The sequence below is a fragment of the Leguminivora glycinivorella genome, chromosome 20 (genome assembly GCF_023078275.1).
Source record: "Leguminivora glycinivorella isolate SPB_JAAS2020 chromosome 20, LegGlyc_1.1, whole genome shotgun sequence".
Lineage (NCBI taxonomy): Eukaryota > Metazoa > Arthropoda > Insecta > Lepidoptera > Tortricidae > Leguminivora > Leguminivora glycinivorella.
In genome coordinates, this window is record NC_062990.1 from 3542780 (window position 1) to 3563092 (window position 20313).

The following is a 20313-nucleotide window of genomic DNA, read 5'->3' on the forward strand; positions in this document are numbered from 1 at the left end:
CTTAACAATGAGTTTTTCGGAATTTATGTGCGAAATTTCATTTGATATTTGCCAGTCGATTTTCGGTGAAGGAAAACATCGTGAGGGAACCGGACTAATTCCAATAAGGTCTAGTTTACCCTTCGGATTGGAAGGTCAGATGGCAGTCGCTTTCGTAAAAACTAGTGCCTACGCCAAATCTTGGCATTAGTTGTCAAAGCGGACCCCAGGCTTCCATGAGCCGTGGCAAATGCCGGGATAATGCAAGGAGGATGAATAGGATGATGGTTTGTTGTGTAACATACTATTATTACACATGACTTATATTTAGGTATGTCTTACATGCTAGCAACGTCTATAGATGTCGCCACATACGCCACTACACCTTTAATGTTATGCCTCACTTGAAAGCGTTAATGCTAATTGATACCTCTTGTAATAATTTGCAATTTAAAAAAGATACATTTTTATTATAATTGACAACACTTCATATTTTTGAGTACTACTTTTTATTGTTTGGTTCGAAAGAACTCAATATTAAAAGATACACGTATTTTTTTTTCCAAAAAACTGCAATGTTAATGCGAAGATCACTTTATATTACTACTTCGAGCAGAAAGAGCGCAAGTTACAAACGTCAAGACTCAACTAGATGACGTCACATGTGTTGTTTCATACACCTAAGAAAACGACAAAATCAAAAAAAAAGTTTTAACAGTCAGCTTAAACAGTCCGATATGTCTGACTGTCAAGTGTCACTGTCAACCAATATTGAATAACTACGAGCCATAGACTAAGGCTTAGTCTAGCTTAGTCACTAAGCCATGAAATTTTAATATCTTTGCTACGAACGGTGATAAAGTGTCACTGTCAAACTCAAGTGTCATCCCAACTAGAAGATTTTTTGGTTATAGTGGCAGCTCTGAATCAGCTATGTGACGTCACTTCCTCTTTAAACTATTTTTTAAGAATTTTTACGAAAAATATGGCAAAAAAAATAAAATATATATTTTTGTGATCTACAGGCGTATAAATTATCTTGAAATGGTTTTCTATTTAGGGAGATTAAAAATTTTGAAACGTTGTCAATTATAATATTTAAAAACCGGTTATTATAATTATATTCTATTTTAATGTCCAACGAGGAAAATGAGGACGTTTGTATGAATAACCGGTTTTCCCCTACCCTCTTAAGCAAATACGTGTCGTGCCTTACCTAATGAATAAGTTTTAATTAGAAGGCAACAAAGAAAGTGTTTAGATACCTTTACGTTTGGCTGGATCGACTAAGGTGAGTTGGGGTTATTCGGATGTGTTATCAAAGGTGATGAAATAACATTCAGCGTTCGCCATATTTTTTTTAACCCCCGACGCAAAAACGGAGGGGTGTTATAAGTTTGACGTGTCTGTCTGTCTGTCTGTCTGTCTGTTTATTTGTCCGTCTGTGTGTGTGTGTCTGTCTGTGGCACCGTAGCTCCCGAACGGATGAACCGATTTAGATTTAGTTTTTTTCGTCTGAAAGCTGAGTTAGTCGGGAGTGTTCTTAGCCATGTTTAATGAAAATCGGTCAACTATGTCGCAGTCGGGGGTTTTTTCAAAATTTTAATTAAAACAAGGCTAAAGTCCCGGAAGAGTTTCGTCACAAATTCACGGGGAAGCTTGTCCCAATGCATGAAACTCAACGATACATTGCTACAAAATAACGCCAGAACACCAGCGGAATACCTGCCTCCTGGAAAAAAAAAATGGACAGACTCAGGACGGGAGTGGATCGATCAAAGGATAATCTCCATCTCTCTTCAATTGCTCAAAGGTTAACTGGAAGAGATCCCTTTAAGGGATAAGTTTGCCTAGATAAGCTCTTTTTCTTATGTGTTGTATTATTTTTAACCCCCGACGCAAAAACTAAGGGGTGTTATAAGTTTGACGTGTCTGTCTGTTTATCTGTCTGTCTGTGTGGATGAACCGATTTAGATTTAGTTTTTTTTTGTCTGAAAGCTGAGTTAGTCGGGAGTGTTCTTAGCCATGTTTCATGAAAATCGGTCTACTATGTCGCAGTCGGGGGTTTTTTGAAAATTTTAATTTTGTGTTTAGGTTATCTGGTACAATAAAGTGTTTTACTACTACTACAATACTACTACTACTACTACTACTACTACTACTACTACTACTACTACTACTACTACTACTACTACTTCTACTACTACTACTACTACTACTACTATAATCTCCAGAAATGGGGATTGGGCGACATGGGGACATACTCCGCAATTGTGGCGTCCCCCAAACAACAACACGTATAAGACAGTGTCCCCCGTGTTTAACAACGTGTACTGAAGAAGCTCTCTTAAGGGCTACCCCTCGAGGGTTTGGCAGTTGGCAATCAAAAATTTAGTTTTACTTGGGGAGACCCTTATTAAGCCTCTTCATGTATCGCTAAGTTGGTTTGAAGTCACGGAATTAACCTGTTTTACAAATAACCCTAACACACTTTCCTGACAGATAATTGGTTTAATAGTCCGGTCTTGTTTTCAAGTTTTAATCGGTTTAAACTTAGGTCTTTAATAGCAGTATTAAAGTGAGTAGCAGTGGCGGCTGGAGACTGCTAGGCAACATTGAGACAAATAAATAGAAACCTACTTTAACATTAGGTACTTTACTAGTAATCTATTTTAGGCAAGTTGGTGGGAATCCGCTCATATGGACCGCTGCTGGGAGGTGGGTAAATAATTAATAGTACATTGTGTATTAAGGGCGGAAAGTGAAGGATTACGAACGAGAGGCTGTTTGAAGCCCGACGCCGAAGCCGCCCGTGATATACAAAATGTTTTTCCCCTCACTAGCTCGGAAACACGTGTTTTGTCCTTTAATACCAGCGGGTAAAAACGCATTTTATCCACTAGTGGGTAAAGTAATTTGACCTTGAATAAAGTCAAATTAACTGCTTTAAAATTGATAAAAGTAGATGAATCTAGTAATAAAGATAATTTACCACCTGTGGAACTACTGGAAGCAGTGATAAACGCATTTTTTGCGTTGTAGTTTCCTCGCTATAGTGAGGGGAAAAATGTTTTTCGTCACACTCGCGAAGTAATAACTATAAACTAAAAGTATTGAAATACCTACGCTGACATTTCGAATAATCGTCCACCATCTTGTAACTTTTGACAGGTCGTGGAAGGCAAGGTATTCACTTTACAACAAAATATCTCATTACGTATCAGTCTGCAGGCAGGTAATAACACCATTTACGAGCGAGTGTGATAAAATAGTTATTTGTTATTGGGGCAAAGTTGTATTTTAACGCCGAGTGTGGAATTGAAAAACGAGCAAGTGAAAGGATTCTATAGTTGTACCACGAGCGAAGCGAGTTCGAGAATAAAATCCTGAACTTGCGAGTTTTTTAACACACGAGAAGTAAAATACATTTGCACCCGAGTGTAAAACAAAACTTTTCCCCTCACTATAGCGAGGAAACTAGAACACAATAATTTTTAAGAAAAAAAAAACCGTCGCCTTTCTGGTTCTGGTGAAAGCTACTTGCGAATGTTGGATTATGTAGAAATGTGTAGGTATTTTTTAAAACTGCTTTTAATGCTTTAATTATTAGATGGCAACACAAATGAATATACGTATAACGTTAAGGTTTGAGGAGTTTCCTCAATTCCTCATGAATCCGATTATAAAAAATCGAAGCTTAACAAACTTTGACTTGAAAACTCAATATGCATAACAAACATAACTAAATAAATGCCACTGTTCTGAACTTAAATGAATGCTTTTCTTACAAAAATACCAAAGTCACTATAAGCGTGCCGTTCAGATTAGAGGAGTTCGGTTCTGACTATCATCAGCAGTTCCACTGCACCAAATGTCACTGTTCTGGACGAAAGTGCATGCTGTTCTTATAAAAATACCAAAGTCACTATAAGCGTGCCGTTCAGATTTGAGGAGTTCGGTTCTGACCATCATCAGCAGTTCCGCTGCACCAAATGTCACTGTTCTGGACAAAAGTGCATGCTGTTCTTATAAAAATACCAAAGTCACTATAAGCGTGCCGTTCAGATTTGAGGAGTTCGGTTCTGACCATCATCAGCAGTTCCGCTGCACCAAATGTCACTGTTCTGGACAAAAGTGCATGCTGTTCTTATAAAAATACCAAAGTCACTATAAGCGTGCCGTTCAGATTTGAGGAGTACGGTTCTGACTATCATCAGCAGTTCCACTGCACCAAATGTCACTGTTCTGGACGTAAGTGCATGCTGTTCTTATAAAAATACCAAAGTCACTATAAGCGTGCCGTTCAGATTTGAAGAGTTCCATTCTGGCCATCATCAGTAGTTCCACTGCACCGAATGTTACTGTTCCGTACCTAAATGCATGCTAGTAGTGTAATATTGGTGCACCTGGATCAAAGAAGATCCAGGTGCCACCAATATTACACATTAGAATACTAATTTGAATCGATCGATCATTCAAATACTCATTTTGCATCCATTCAAGATGTCACGTATTCAAGTAGTGAGGTATTATAATGCTAGTAGGTACATCTAGCTACCACCAATATTACATATTATAATAGGTACTAATTCGAATCGATCGATCATTAAAAAATTTTTCGTTCACTTAAGAAGTCTCATATTCAAGAAGTGAGGTAGCAGAATACTTGTAGATTACGTAAATGTAACTGCAATAAATATTACACGTTCGAATACTTTTCAAAGCAATCCAAGAAATCATCATTCAAATATTAATTTCGTCTCCATTCAAGAAGTCATGTATTCAATGGAACTAGCGAGATAGGAGAATGCTTGTACTAGGTACATCTAGTTGACTCGTTTTACCTACCTATTCAAATATGTGCTAATTTTACATCAATTAAGGAAGTCATGTATTTAAGAGGGGGATATTTAGAATATTAGTAGGTAATTAACACGGTATAACTATAATCGAGTTTTTGTATACATTGAGGTATGTAATCTGAAATCTCTAAATAGAAATGTCTACCCGATATGAGTAATGATTTTGATTTCGTACTGATGAGTTAGGTACTGTTCTCTTAATAAGATATTATTTTATAGTTTTATGTACCTACTCTAGGTAATTAACATTGAGGTAAAAGTTGGATATAGTTAAATGAAATTACGTGTACTTTTATAATGTTTATTAACTTAAGAACTATGTTCATATTACACAATCACATTAAATTGTACCCTTATTCGATGGTGTACCCATGTGGCGTATCTGAGGACAAACCTTCGTCTATCTTGTCAATTACTCTACGCGTTAATTCGTAAACTTGGTCTAATAACGTATTTTTCACTACATATTGGGCACACAGCTCGGCATTACATTTACATATATGTTCAAAGTTCTCATTCAATTTGTTACTGTCGTAAATTTCTATTTTGATGACTTTTGTACCTCCATTCCGATGTGGTTTTTTGATAAACGAGTAAACGGGTGTTGCCTTCCTCTTGACCCCCAAGGACAGACGTCTCACCCCTGACTCCCGTTCACTCTGACTTTGAGTTTGGGATGATGCCAAAGGAACGAAGTTGAATAGGTGTTCTGATGTATCCTGTAATTAATAATTAAGTTATTAGTTTAATGTTAACTACGAGTATTAACTTTTAATTAAATGAAAACTTGAAATAAGTTACATTAATAATAAAATATTTTATTGCACACAAAAAAAAAACATAAGTTACAGAGAAATCCGATGAAATTAACGAAGTAGGTGACTACAGGTGGACTTAGCGCTAAGCAGACACATACATTAAAAATTGTATTTACTTAATTATTATTTTATATCAATTACGTATGAGTAATGTAACCATTATAATTTGAAATTATTTTATAATAATAATACAAACACTCACTCTAAAAAAATACTTACCGACATATTTTCCGTAGAACTAATCGCGTTGAATATATAAGAGTAAATAATATTTTCACTTATTTTCGGGGGTTTATATCTGAAATTATTGTGTTATTAGAGTTCAAAATCAAACGTTTAAAAAAAATGACATCACATTGTATTGAGATACGATTGGATTTACGATGTTAGCAATAATGCACTAAAGCAAATAAAATATACTAGCTCCGATCGCGACATTGTCTGTTTTTCTAAGATTAAAACCATAAAATGAATTTAATGAATAAAAAAAATATATGGTAAGTACCTTCACGTATTTGTTTTATATTATACACGGTGATCTGATTTTGCTGCGTTGTGGGATTTGCAATCGATGATTGTTTCCACCGACTAAGTGCTGAGTTGCGTTTTTCAATCACGTTGACAAATTTCATATAGGTATTGCGTTAGCTCCACGTGAATTTTCACTACTTAAGCTCCTCAGATCGATCCTCTTGATTCATTCCGCTACACAGGAAGCAAGGAAAACCCACTGTTCTCTCTACTGAAGCTACAAGGACATCATCATCATACAATGTAAGTGTGAATAAATGTATATTGTAATGTTGCTTATATAATTTTGACGACTTATCTGACCTACTGGTTAGTGACTAGCTACTAAGCCAGGGGCTTCTGGGTCGAATCTCAGTAAGGGTTTGTGTGATGAACACATATATTTGTTCCCGAGTCATGGTTGTTTTCTATGTGTTATTATGCGAGTACTCGCAACGCAAACTTACTGTAGGACTTAGTAAGAATATCCTATATTATTTATTTATTTATATTCGCAAAGTAACAAACGTAAAAATAATTAATCATTATTCAAATAAAACAACGTTAGAGTAATGGAGAATTATAATTATAAATGAATTATTTTAATAGCACATTATTTATTTTATTTCCAGGTCAAAACCCTCGTCCCACGCTGAAGATTTATATCTCTCATCCTCCACGGAGGAAGATTCGTCGGCACCGCCGCCGCCACCGCCGAAGGTTGACGTGATCGACAAAAAGAAAAAATCCAAGCCGCCAACATCGACGAGCTCGAGCAAGAGGTAGGTGTATACATAAATATTAGATAGTTGTGTGTTCTCAAAACCATAAAATAGCCTTTACGTAGTATTCTAACGCAGATTATAAATTAATAATATTTTAATAGTAACTTATTTTTATTTCCAGGTCAAAACGTTCGTCCCATACCGATTCGTATCTCTCATCCTCCACTGAGGAAGATTTGCCAGCACCGCCACCGCTACCACCGAAGGCTGACGCGGTCGAAAAAAGAAAAAATCCAAGCCATCGACATCGTCAGCAAGCTCGAGCAAGAGGGTCAGAATAGCTCCTGTGAAGCCGCGGCACGGCACTGCAGCGGAACTATTCGGTGCCGATAGCGATGACGAGGGATTAGAAGCGAACCAACCTGCAGGGGAGGGTAAATTATTATCGTACATTTCACGACGACTTGCGAACGGTTTTGCTCGTCAGACAAATCCTGATAAAAAGGGCACCCACTTTGTTGAGGTCAAAGTGTATAAATGCGATGATATTGAAAAGGTGACACCAGTAAATCGATGGCGTCATGCTGTAGTAAATATTAAAAACCGAACCGATGATAATACTGAAGCTTGGAGACACTTGGCTAATTTTATTCACGCAACGCGAAAGGAATACCGAACATGTGCGCCGTCATTTGTTAGCAATTATTATTGATCAATTTAAGCCCTCGTATATATCTCTTATTACCACACTTATTAGTGCATCTGTAATAAAATACGAGGATTATAAATAAATGACTAATAAATAACGAGCTGATATTTGTGGTATTCCTTTTACGTTCTGTGAATAATTTTAACTAAATGTTCAAACGTGTTAGAGTGAATTTATTTCTTTTTCGTACATAGAATTATTCCTTTTTGTAAAATATGGGACCAATTGCATAGATTGAACTATGCGTGGATCCAACTATCCTGAACACAACGTAAAAGTAATAGCACAGATGTGAGCCCTCATTTATTTGTTGACATCTATTAATAATGTTTTTTACCCATATTCATTTTGAATTACATTACCTATGTTATGAAATGGAATATAAGTATTATATAATACATACTTTAATTAATTATAAATGTATATCTATTGTAGTACTAATTTGGAATAAAATGATATCTATAAAGTGTGTTATTTTGTTTACAGTGGGATCACGTAACCGTCCGTTATCCAGAACTATTTTAATGAAATGTGACAAATGTCAAATTAAATTGCCTAAGAATGAATACAATGCCCATTTGAGAACTAATTTACATAAATCGAATTGCATATTGAAAACTGATTTGAATAATATTGAAATTATAGCAACAGCCTTTAAAAACAGAATAGTCACCTATCGTCTGAATGCAACACAAAATGAATACGTAACTCCTGAGACGTTTTTGTGTGATATCAAAAGTAACATTATGAAAGTTGTAGAAATGTCATTACGGGAACATAAAAGTATCAAAATAAACTATGAGCTTTTCGTTTACTTTACATTACCTCATTCAGGCAAACAACAGTTAAAGTCATTCAATACAAAATATGATGTTATTTATGAAAACACAAATATCAATGAACTGTTTGAAAATACGATTGAACATTTAAAAAATAAAGTTATAGAATTTGAGCACCGTGAATCAGGCTGGTCTTTTGTCGCAATAAGTCATTTAGAAGTTAACGTAAACAAGTATTGTCCGATGCGAGGAGGTACTTACATACCTTTACCCCCAAGTGTCAAAAATACTAAAAGCTGCATTAATATTCAAAACAACGATAATTGTTGCTTTTTATGGAGTATACTGGCTGGTCTATATCCTGCAAAGAATAATGTGTGTCGAACTAAATCATACCCGCACTATTCAGATGTTTTAAATATCGATGGAATGTCATTCCCATTATCAGTCAGCGATATACAGTTATTTGAAAAAAATAACCCTGATATAAGCATTTGTATATATGGATTGGATAATAAGTATGCAGTAACAGGTCCTCTATATAGATCCAAATCAAAGAAAAATAATCATTTTAATCTATTATATATTGAAGTCGTTGGTAAAGGACATTACTGTTTAATTAAAGACCTGGTACGATTAGTTAGAAGACAAGTAACTTTACATAGAGGCCACATGCATTTCTGTGACTCATGTTTGCAATTTTTAAAAGCGATAATAAATTTAAAACACACCATTGTTCCGAAATTGTAACAGTTTTACCTAATGAAAATACTGTCATTCAATTTAAGAACTTCGAACGTAAACAAAAAATCAATTTTATTATATACGCTGATTTTGAAAGTATGTTAATTAATTGTAATTCAGACAGTAGTAAAAATACGCAAAACCTAAAAAAGCATGTCCCGACATGTTTCGGTTATTACATATGCTGCTCGCACGATGCAAGTTTGAATAAATATGTTTCTTACAGAGGTGAAGATTGTGTAAAAGTTTTTGTTGAATGGTTAATAAACGATATTCATGAAATTCACAACATACTAATTAAAAATAATCCTATGAATCCATTAACATATAAAGAAAAGTGTAATTATGAGAATGCTACACACTGTCATATTTGTAAGCAGTTTTTATTTGGTGACAAAGTCCGTGATCACGATCACATTACATCAGAGTACAGAGGTGCAGCTCATTCACTTTGCAATTTGAAATACAGAATCTGTTCCTTTATACCAGTTGTCTTACATAATTTGACGGGGTATGATAGTCATTTATTTATAGAAGAACTTGCAAAGTACCCCGGGTCTATCAAAATAATGCCACAGTCCAAGGAAAAATATTCAAGCATAACAAAAACTATATATTCTACTAACAAATCGAGCGCCAAACCAATTGAAATAAAGTTTATCGATTCTTTTCAATTTCTTAGTTCCAGTTTATTTGAGTTAACCAAAAGTTTGAATAAAGAGGATTTTGTTAACTTGTCTAAAGAATTTACTGATACCCACCACTTTCAGTTATTAACACGTAAAGGTGTTTATCCCTATGATTACATTGATTCCTGGTTGAAATATGAAGACAATAAACTACCGACAAAAGAAATGTTTTATAATACTCTAAAATCTAAACACATCTCAGATATTGATTATAATCATGCCGAAACTGTGTGGTCAGCTTTTAATATAATGACTTTAGGGAATATACTGATTTATACTTAAAATGTGACGTCTTGTTGTTAAGCGATGTGTTTGAACATTTTAGAAATACAAGTTTGAAGCATTATAATCTAGACCCAGCCTATTATGTATCTGCACCTAATTTAAGTTGGGATGCTATGCTTTTGTTTACAGACGTAAAATTACAGTTAATACACGACTTAGAAGTATATCAGATGATAGAAAGAGGGATACGTGGTGGATTAGCCCAGTGTTCTCTTCGGAATTCAAAAGCAAACAATAAATACACCCCTGATTTTGATACTTCTAGACCCACCTCATATTTGATGTATCTGGATTGTAACAATCTCTATGGTTATGCTATGAGACAAAAATTACCTGTATCAGACTTTGAGTTTTTAACTTTAGATCGGGTTAGAAATTTTGACATACTGACTATACCAGAAAACGGTGAACATGGATACATTTTAGAAGTTGACATGAGTTATCCTGATCATTTACACGATCTGCATGCCGATTTGCCTTTTGCACCTGAAAGGTTTGTTCCCCCAGGTGGGAAGTCAGAAAAGTTAATTGCAAATTTATATGACAAATACAACTATATCATTCATTTCGTACATTTGAAGGAATGTTTAAAGAACGGGTTAGTGTTACAGAAAATACATCGCATTCTACGTTTTAGACAGTCTAACTTCTTACAAAAATATATTGATCTAAATACTCGATTACGACAAGAAGCTTCTACTTCATTTGAAAAAGACTTTTTTAAACTATTAAATAATGCTATATTTGGAAAAACAATTGAAAATAAGCGAAAACATTTACATGTTCAATTAGCAATAAAATGGAAAGACAATGACAATAAAACAAACAAACACTTAGGTGCAGAAAAAATATTATTAAAACCTAATGTAAAGAATGTATCCATATTTAATGAAAACTTTGTGGCTGTTCAATTAAGTCCTGAAAAAATTTGTTTAGACCGCCCGATTTATATTGGATTTACAGTTTTAGAATTGGCAAAAACACATTTATATCAATTTCATTATAATTTCATTAAAAAAACGTACAAAGAAAACGTGAAACTCTGTTATACTGATACTGATAGCCTTCTTTATAACATTATTACTGATGACTTTTACAATGATCTAAATAAAAACATATCAAAATATGATACTAGTAATTATGACCACAATAACCCTTATGGTATACCTAAACTAAATGCTAAAGTACCTGGTTTATTTAAAGATGAATTTGGTGGTACGGTAATTACTGAATTTATTGGATTAAGAGCAAAACTGTACTGTTTAAAAAATGTAAAGAAGACAATAACGAAAGCAAAAGGTGTCACAAAACCTATAACGAATAAATTAAGAATTAAACATTTTGACAAAGTTTTGCAAACAAAAAAAGTGTATACCCATAATATGAATATGATTCGATCAATCAAACATGTTTTATATTCACAGCAAGTTGATAAAGTAGTTTTAAACTGCAACGATGATAAAAGGCAGATATTGCCTGACAATATACAAACATTACCATGGGGGCACTGTAAGACTATATTTTAAATTATATAATAATGTGATACTAAAATTTGTTTTTGTTTGTTTTTTTTTGTACCTATCTGTAATAATCTCCAGAAATTTAATAAATTTATTTACTCTGTTAATCAATTGTTTTATTTATGTTAAGACATATCCTATAAAAAGCGTTGAGATATCATATTTTTTTCATAATAACAATGAAATTCATTAAGCATACCCAAACTCTGGAAGTAAATAATATAATCGTTGAAAATGACGTGCATAAAAATACAAGACATAGTACATTATTACCTAATACAATCCGCTGTATAATATGTGGACCTTCAAACTGTGGTAAAACTAATGTAATATTAAATTTATTATTACATGAAAATGGTCTAAAGTTTAAAAATATCTATTTGTATTCAAAGACCGCTTTTCAGCCAAAATATCGCTACCTCCAACTAATTATGGAGAAAATTCCAGATGCTAACTTTTTAATATTTAATGACAATAAAGACGTTATCCATCCAAATGATGCTATGACCAATTCAATCATGATTTTCGATGATGTTGTATGTGAAAATCAAGTGAACATTAGGAATTACTTTGCTATGGGAAGACATCGACAAATTGATTGTTTTTATTTATCGCAAACTTACTCCAAAATTCCGAAGCAACTGTTAAGAGACAATGTGAATCTCTTAATTGTTTTTAAACAAGATGATACTAACTTAAAACATATATACAATGAACATGTAAACACCGATATGGATTGGATAAAATTTAAAGAACTTTGTTCAATTATATGGGATGATTGTTTTAGCTTTTTATTAATTAATAAAGATTGTACACTAGATAAAGGACGATATACACAGGGGTTTGATACATTTATTTACTTTTAAATTTCCCATTATTTAATGTTTTAAATGTTGACGAAGGCTCACTTGAAACTGAGTGCTCGTATTAAAAGGTTGGTGTCAAGACTGCTGAAATGGATACACATTTAAAAGATCAATTTATCAAAGCAGTAGATAACATAAAAAACAAAATAAAGAAGATAAATAATGAAGAACATGAAAATAATATTAATTTAAAAAAAGTTTTTAAACCTATTACTGAACCATTAGAAAACCTCGTTATGCAAAGTTCTTTTGTTAAACCAGCTATTAACATGACTACAAGTACAGATACGAGTGACAAATCTCAGAATTTAAATGATTCTATAGGATACAAAAATTTCAAAGAGATAATTGCTCCTGATCAGCATTCAGAATATTATGAATACTCTAATGTTAGTAATAAAACTTCTCAAGAACAAAATAATGATACACTTCTATCTCTAAAAAAGAAGACATGATTGATTTATATGAGGACATCAATATACCATTCGGGATTCGTAGCACGAATAAAAAGTTGATGATGGGTAATTCTGATGTATACTTGTCTTTGGTAAATAAGACTTCCGATACTGAAAAACAATATGTTATTACTATAGACAACAAAAAATTTGAATTAACCGCAGGGTTGAAAGAACTATTGATGCGAAACAAACCCAATCTCAGTCTTGTTACTGAAAAAGATAAAACTGAATACAAAGAAATGTTAACCCGTACAAACGCACATAAACGAGATTTTGATCCAAACGGAAAATTAAAAGGAGACAAAGGTATAAAATATTGCAGTATTATCAAACCTCTCTTTTCACAATTACTTGACACTAACATTAAAACAGGTGGTAACTTACCTGCATTAAAACATTATAAAAGTAACACAGATTATATTTATTGGGATGATCCAAATGAATTAATTGAAAGGCTTAAACTTTTGATTGCATCCAAAGACGCTGGAAACACCAACCATGATAATGAAATTATATCAATTATTGAAGAATTAAAGGAAGCCGGTATTGTAAAGCAATAAAATAAATTGAAATATTATGTTAATGCTCAGTGAATAAATAAACGTGTCTTAGACATGACAAATAACAATGATATTTATAATTGTAAAGCAGAATTTAATAAAGTATTAAGTATAAAGGAGGAAAATATATTATCTAATACAATAAATACAGAAATAATAAACAAAATCGATGCCTGTATGAAAAAGGTGATGAATATAGATAAAAACATTTCGGTTTTAATGAATCGAGTAACAAAAGTTGAAAAGAATATTTCTAACAAAGAATTTGAATATAATATTAATAAACATTATGAGCAAAGCGGACGTCGTAAATGAAATTCATAAAAATGCAAGGGTGAATTTTCCTCGAAGAAGCGTCATTTTAAGAGATATTGATGACCTCTGGCAAGCAGATTTAATAGATATGCAGACTTTTTCAAAACTGAATGCTGGTTATAAGTACATATTAGTGATTATTGACTGTTTCTCAAAATACGCTTGGGCATTTCCACTCAAACGTAAGACTAAAGAAACCGTATCCAAAATGTTTGAAACATTATTATCAAGAGGACGTAAACCAATCAATTTACAAACAGACAGGGGTAATGAATTTTATAATAGTAATTTCAGAAAAGTTGTTCAAAAATATAATATTAATCATTACTCTACATTTTCCACCAAAAAGGCATCAATAGTTGAAAGACTTATAAGAACTCTTAAAGCTAAGCTGTATAAGGAGTTTAGTCTGAAGGGTAATTATAAATGGGTCGATGGAACTCTTGACCAGAAAGTTTCAGAATATAATCATACTTTTCATAGGACGGTGGGAAGAGCGCCGATCACGATCAATCGTAGTAATAAAGGAGTTGTATTACAAAGATACATTAAGAATTTACTAACAAAGAAAAACCCGGTTTGCAAAAGGTTTCGTATTGGAGATTTTGTAAGAGTTAGCAAGTATAAAGGATGTTTCGAGAAACGATTTACCCCTAATTGGTCAACAGAAATATTTAAGATAACTAATGTTCGAAATACTAACCCCACTACATATTATCTAGAAGACGCCAAGCGTAGGCCTATTTTAGGAGCATTCTATGCGCAAGAAATTCAGAAAACTTTGCATCCTCAAGTTTATCTTGTTGAAAGAGTGTTAAAACGTAAAGGAAATAAAGTATATGTTAAGTGGCTCGGCCTTCCACCGAGTGAAAATAGTTGGATTGATAAGACAAATCGTTTGTAATCGGGTTTAAATTTACTTTCACTGTTTTGTACACTCATTTGTATTTCAAACTCTACACTATAGAGACCAGTACAGACATATCCAACATTTAAATCTATTTCATAAAAAATGAAACGCACGAGAAATAATTCTGAAAACGAAAATAAGAAGAAACTTAGCAATCAGAAATTTGGAGCTGGCTTAAAGAAAACTTTTAATAATCTTGTTTCACACACTAAAAGACATATCAGTAATCTAAAGCCAAAATGTAAGAACATGCTAATGGAATTAGCGTATGCTGCTGCTCAAGAATTAGCATCGGACTTGCCTATACAATTACCCAGAGTGATACCAGTACCTAAAACTGGCGGATTTCTACCATTGATTCCAATTTTAGCAGGATTATCGGCTACAGGAAGTTTAGCAGGAGGTGTTGCGGGAATAAGAAAAGCTATTAACCATTATAAATCAGCAAAACGACAACTAGCTAAATTAAAGAGACATAATATGAAAATGGAGGGTAAATGTATTGGAAAAGGAGTGCATCTTAAACCCTACAAGGGTGGACTAGGAATTTATGTTACAAATAAAAAAAACTAGATGGCAGGCTACCCAATAGAGCATTGAGTAATATCGATATAATAAAACATTCGAAAAGTATTCCTTACTTTCGTGGTGTATTCATGAGAGATGAATTACCACCAAAACCATTACCGATGGAATGTGGTGTTATTAATTTAGATTCATCTGAAAATAACGGTACTCACTGGGTAGCCTATGGAAAAAATAAAAATTATATTGAATATTTTGATAGTTACGGAAATTTAAAACCTCCAAAGGAATTCATAAAATATATGGGAGCTAATATACGCTATAATTACGATAATATACAAAAAAATCATTTATTTAACTGTGGGTATTTATGTTTAAAATTTCTGAATTCATTCTGGCAGAAATATTATTAAATAAGTAAACTTATGTGTTTAATAAGACCAAAAACATAATACAACAATATTATAATAAACGATATCTTCTACCGTATCACATTCAACCTCGAACAGTGTCTAGAATCGGGTGTTAAGCATACGTTTACATAATTTTACCTTACAAAATCAAGTGATACATTATGTATGTTTTCAATAAAAGCGGAATTACAAGAATACCATCGAATATTCAACTCCCAGTCTTCAAAGGAGCAAGTCGATTAAATTCTAGCAAGAGAATTACTAAGAGCAATAAGTTATTTCTTCGTTCTCTTGGGTTTAAAATAAAATAAAATACTTATAATAAGATGTTGCATATCACAGATATTCCACAACAAGATAATTCAATTGAAAGCTATACCATCCATTCATACAATCCCTACAATCATAGCTTTAAGGAAAATGACGAAATCAGGATACCTATAAATCAACAAGATGTGTATGTATTACCATCTGCAAGCTCCATTTACATTGAAGGGTATGCAAGTGTATGGCGAGTAGATGCTGCTGGGAAAAAATAACAAAAGATGTAAATTTTACAAATAACCCCATATTATTTTTGTTCAAAGATATAAGTTACGAACTAAATGGGATTGAAATTGACCGGAATAAAAATTGCGGGATTACTACAACGATGAAATCTCTTATTTCAATGAATGAAGGAGAAAGTAAGAACGCTGCATTGTGGGGTTGGGATCTAAGCGGGAGTATTCTAAAGCAAGGTCATTTCTCCATTATAATACCTCTGAATAAAGTGCTTGGCTTCGCGGAAGATTATAATAAGATTTTAGTCAACTGTAGGCACGAACTTGTACTAAACAGAAGTAATTCAGTTTTAAATAGTGTTGTACTTGAAGAAAATGATCAAGTTCAAATTGATATCCATAAAATCCAATGGCGGGTACCACATGTTAGAGTTTCTGACCGTAATAGATTGCCACTACTAAAGTGCTTAGAGAAAGATCGATCTATACAACTAGCATTCCGGAATTGGGATTTGTATGAATATCCACTTTTACCTAAAACAACAAAACATGCATGGTCAGTAAAAACCGCTTCCCAGTTAGAAAAGCCTAGATATGTTATATTAGCATTACAGACTGATAGAAAACTAAACAAACTAAAAAATTCTACTATATTTGATCACTGCAATATAACTAACGTCAAATTATTTTTAAATTCACAGTACTTTCCATACGATCCTCTTAATTTAAAATTTAGCGAAGACAAATTTAGTATATTATACGAAATGTATGCCAACTTTCGTCAGTCGTATTATGGGGTCGGTGTCGATCCTCTGCTTAATCTGAACACATTAAAAAAAACTCCTTTATTTGTAATAGACTGCTCAAGGCAGAACGATTCATTAAAAACTGGCCCAGTTGACGTTCGAATAGAAATCGAGTCCTCAGAAGACATACCTGATAAAACGACAGCCTATTGTTTAATTATAAACGATCGGCTTGTCGAGTATAAACCTTTGAGTAATATAGTAAGGAAATTATCATGAATGTGATTTTGGATGTTCAAGGATTTAAAAATGAAAATAATCAATTTATACCAAAAGAAGTGGCGATTATTTCTCAAAAAAGTTTTCTTGTGTTTCTGATCAGCCCTCCCCATCCGTTCTATACCTTAACAAAGAAAGAACGTTCACAAGTCTCTTGGGTGGAAAAATACAAAGGAATATTATGGAATGAAGGCTATGTATCATATTTTAATTATAAGAATTTGATTGTTGATTACTGTAAAGATAAACACATTTATACAAAAGGTTATGAAAAAGTGCAGTGGGTGAAAGAAATAACAGACAGTGATAATGTTTATAATTTAGAACATTTTGACTGCCCAAATTTAAAGACTTTATGCGAAAAATATTCAAATAAATGTGATATTCAAAATTGTATATATCATGCTAATGTCTGCGCTTTTAAAAATGTATCATGCCTGAATAAGTGGTGTATAGAAAATAATGTTTTTTTTACAAAATAAAATATAATCATGAATACCTGTGTTATTATTTTAAAATTATGATGATCTATAAAACAAAATAATATAGGTAATAAGTAATTTTAGTACCATCATAAATATCAAACCTAAAGTCACTCGAACCAATTTGCAAATAAATAATCAATTAAAAATGGACAACAATGTGGAAGACATCGATGAAGTTCTTATTTATCAATGTCATATACCGACATGGACACCATATATTATACTGGTTTTCGAGTATTGGCATGAGTAATCAGAAAAGATAAATGGTTCGTATAGACTTGGTTACAAATTTGAATGTTTGAGTGTTACTTTTAGAATTGAATCTGATAAATCAGAACTTACTAACATCCTGCTACCTCGCTACTTGAAAAGGTGACTTCTTGAATGGACACAAAATGAGTAATTATTTGAATGATCGATCGATTAAAATTAGTATTCTAATGTGTAATATTGGTGGCACCTGGATCTTCTTTGATCCAGGTGCACCAATATTACACTACTCATGCTGTTCCTTTAAAAACACAAAAATCACCATATGTATGCCTTACAGATCCGAGGAGTTCCCTCGATTTCTCCAGGATCCCATCATCAGAACTGGGTTCTGAGAAAAATGGGACCAATCTGTATGCATATACATTCAATAAAAAAAAAATTTCAAAATCGGTCCAGTAACGACGGAGATATCGAGGAACAAACAAAAAAAAAAAACATACAGACGACTTGAGAACCGTCCTTCTTGAGAGATTTGAGGCGACGGTTAAAAAATGCATTTATCTCTGCTTCCAGTAGTTCCAAAAGTGGTAAATAATCTTTATTAATAGATTCACCTACTTTTATCAATTTTAAAGCAGTTAATTTGACTTTATTCAAGGTCAAATTACTTTACCCACTAGTGGATAAAATGCGTTTTTACCCGCTGGTATTCAAGGACAAAACACGTGTTTCCGAGCTAGTGAGGGGAAAATAATTAAAAATTATTCGGTGTCTTAGCATACAGTGTGTACCACACCAACTAGTAAAAGCTCTCTTTGCTATTCGCAAAATTGCATTTCGCTCACAAGAGTTCATAGTATTTTATACAATCGTGATATAATACAAAGCTTTTCAGTCGAGTACCATGTTTAGGCCACGAAGATCGCTGAGTGGCCTAATAGTACGGTACGAGAGTGAAAAGCTTAATTATATCACTATTGTATACAATACTTTTTCTACGAGTCATCTTCATCATCAATGGACGGAAATATCATCATTCATGCAAGTTAAAATTAATTTTAATAGAGTCGTTGTATCAACATCGAATTACCTAGCAACCAATTGTTTGTAATAACCGTGTCTGATTGGCCGATAACGCGACAGATAAAAAAAAATGTGTTTCAGATGCAGGAAAATTTGCCAGGTATCGCAAATTAGTAAAGAAATTGTATGAAGTTCTATTTTTGAAATTATAACAGTTAACTAAAGTAAACTATAATGAGCTTATTATAATTGAGTCGGAACTGCCATAGAGTATCCAACACTGAAAAGTTAGCACTTATAGTTTAGTTGTGGTGCCCTAATTGACAGATTACAGTCGGCAAGTAGAAAAAAGTAATTTCATACAAATTTTTACTTGATGTCTTAAGCTGGCTAGTAGATTTTACTCATAAAATAATGATTTTGATTCATAAATATTGAATAAATTGATAAATTTGATTTTGTTTGATGTTTTATAGTCAGTAATCAGTATTTAGTTTGTTTTGGTGTGGTGAAAAATGTTGTGTTTCACTCGGTGGCAAAGTTTGTTTAACCTCCGTGCTTTGAAACCCTCTCAACGCTCAAGATTCCACTTTTTGAACCACTCGCTACGCTCGTGTAACATATGACTATTGTTTTACAAGGGGGCAAAGTTGTTGTTTAACTGCACGTGCCAATATACCTGAGCAAGCGAAACATTCCAATATTGAACTGCGAGTGTAGCGAGTGGTTCAAAAAGTGGAATCTTGAGCGTTGCGAGGGTTTCAAGGCACGTAAGATCGTAAGTCAAACAAACTTTGCCACTGAGTGAAACACAACATTTTTCAACACACCAACACGAACAAAATACTAATGTTGAGTATTTATTGTTATGTTAGATTATGCTCCTTTAAAAAGGGTCCTCTTGCTAGTAAGACACTGTATAAGACGATCTTGATAGATAATTAATATCAAAACCGACCCCACATTTTATTTATAAGTTTTAAAACGATTTAAGTAAACCCTTATTCATTTTTAAATACCTATCCTATAATATATCACACGTTTAGTTTCTGCTCGTTTGCCTCCTATCCCAAAAAAAAATAGTATAACATATTTTTCTTACAACATAACTGTACTGGAGCATAATTCCAATAACCTCCAACATGAAAAGCAGATTCGAAAAACCCAGAGCTGTGTTGATTTTAACGAGGGACCCATTGTGAGAAGTTTCTAGAATTTCTAGATAATAATTATAGTTTCTTTACAGGTTCCTGTGAAGAAATGTTCAAAGTTTATTTACTACCTTACAAGTTACAATGCCTTAGCCTAATGATCTAGAGACTTGAAACTTGATAATAAAGAGAACATTTCGAAGTAATTTTCCATTGAAAAGTCAGTTTTCTCTTTAAACATAGATT

At 33.0% G+C, this 20313-nt stretch overlaps 2 protein-coding genes across 5 annotated transcripts; one reads left to right on the forward strand and one right to left on the reverse strand.

Annotated features, from left to right (window-relative positions):
* Positions 1-5128: 5128 nt before the first annotated feature.
* On the reverse strand, positions 5129-18176 carry LOC125237022. 3 transcript variants are annotated; one of them, XM_048143944.1, is made up of 3 exons: positions 6165-6305; positions 5879-5957; positions 5129-5560 (listed from the first exon to the last, which is right to left on the reverse strand). In XM_048143944.1, the coding sequence occupies exons 2-3, from the start codon at positions 5882-5884 to the stop codon at positions 5195-5197; spliced, it is 372 nt and encodes a 123-aa protein (XP_047999901.1). In that variant the 5' UTR covers positions 5885-5957; positions 6165-6305; the 3' UTR covers positions 5129-5194. The 3 variants fall into 3 exon arrangements, with proteins under 3 accessions (XP_047999901.1, XP_047999902.1, XP_047999900.1); XM_048143945.1 differs by lacking the exons at positions 5879-5957; positions 6165-6305 and adding an exon at positions 18023-18176; XM_048143943.1 differs by lacking the exon at positions 6165-6305 and having other exon boundaries at positions 5879-6002.
* Positions 6300-9072, forward strand: LOC125237024 (zinc finger protein 865-like). 2 transcript variants are annotated; one of them, XR_007178273.1, is made up of 4 exons: positions 6300-6433; positions 6802-6951; positions 7076-7328; positions 8090-9072. XR_007178273.1 is itself a non-coding variant. In XM_048143946.1 (3 exons), coding segments are annotated over exons 1-3 (312 nt in total). In that variant the 5' UTR covers positions 6300-6431; the 3' UTR covers positions 7236-8048. The 2 variants fall into 2 exon arrangements, 1 of the variants encoding a protein (XP_047999903.1); XM_048143946.1 differs by lacking the exon at positions 8090-9072 and having other exon boundaries at positions 7076-8048.
* Positions 18177-20313: the final 2137 nt, after the last annotated feature.

Bases quoted from the DNA above. Each gene is read 5' to 3' on its own strand.
- LOC125237024 (XM_048143946.1), top strand. The intron at 6,952-7,075 runs GTAGGTGTATAC...TTTTATTTCCAG, and splicing joins TCGACGAGCTCGAGCAAGAG to GTCAAAACGTTCGTCCCATA.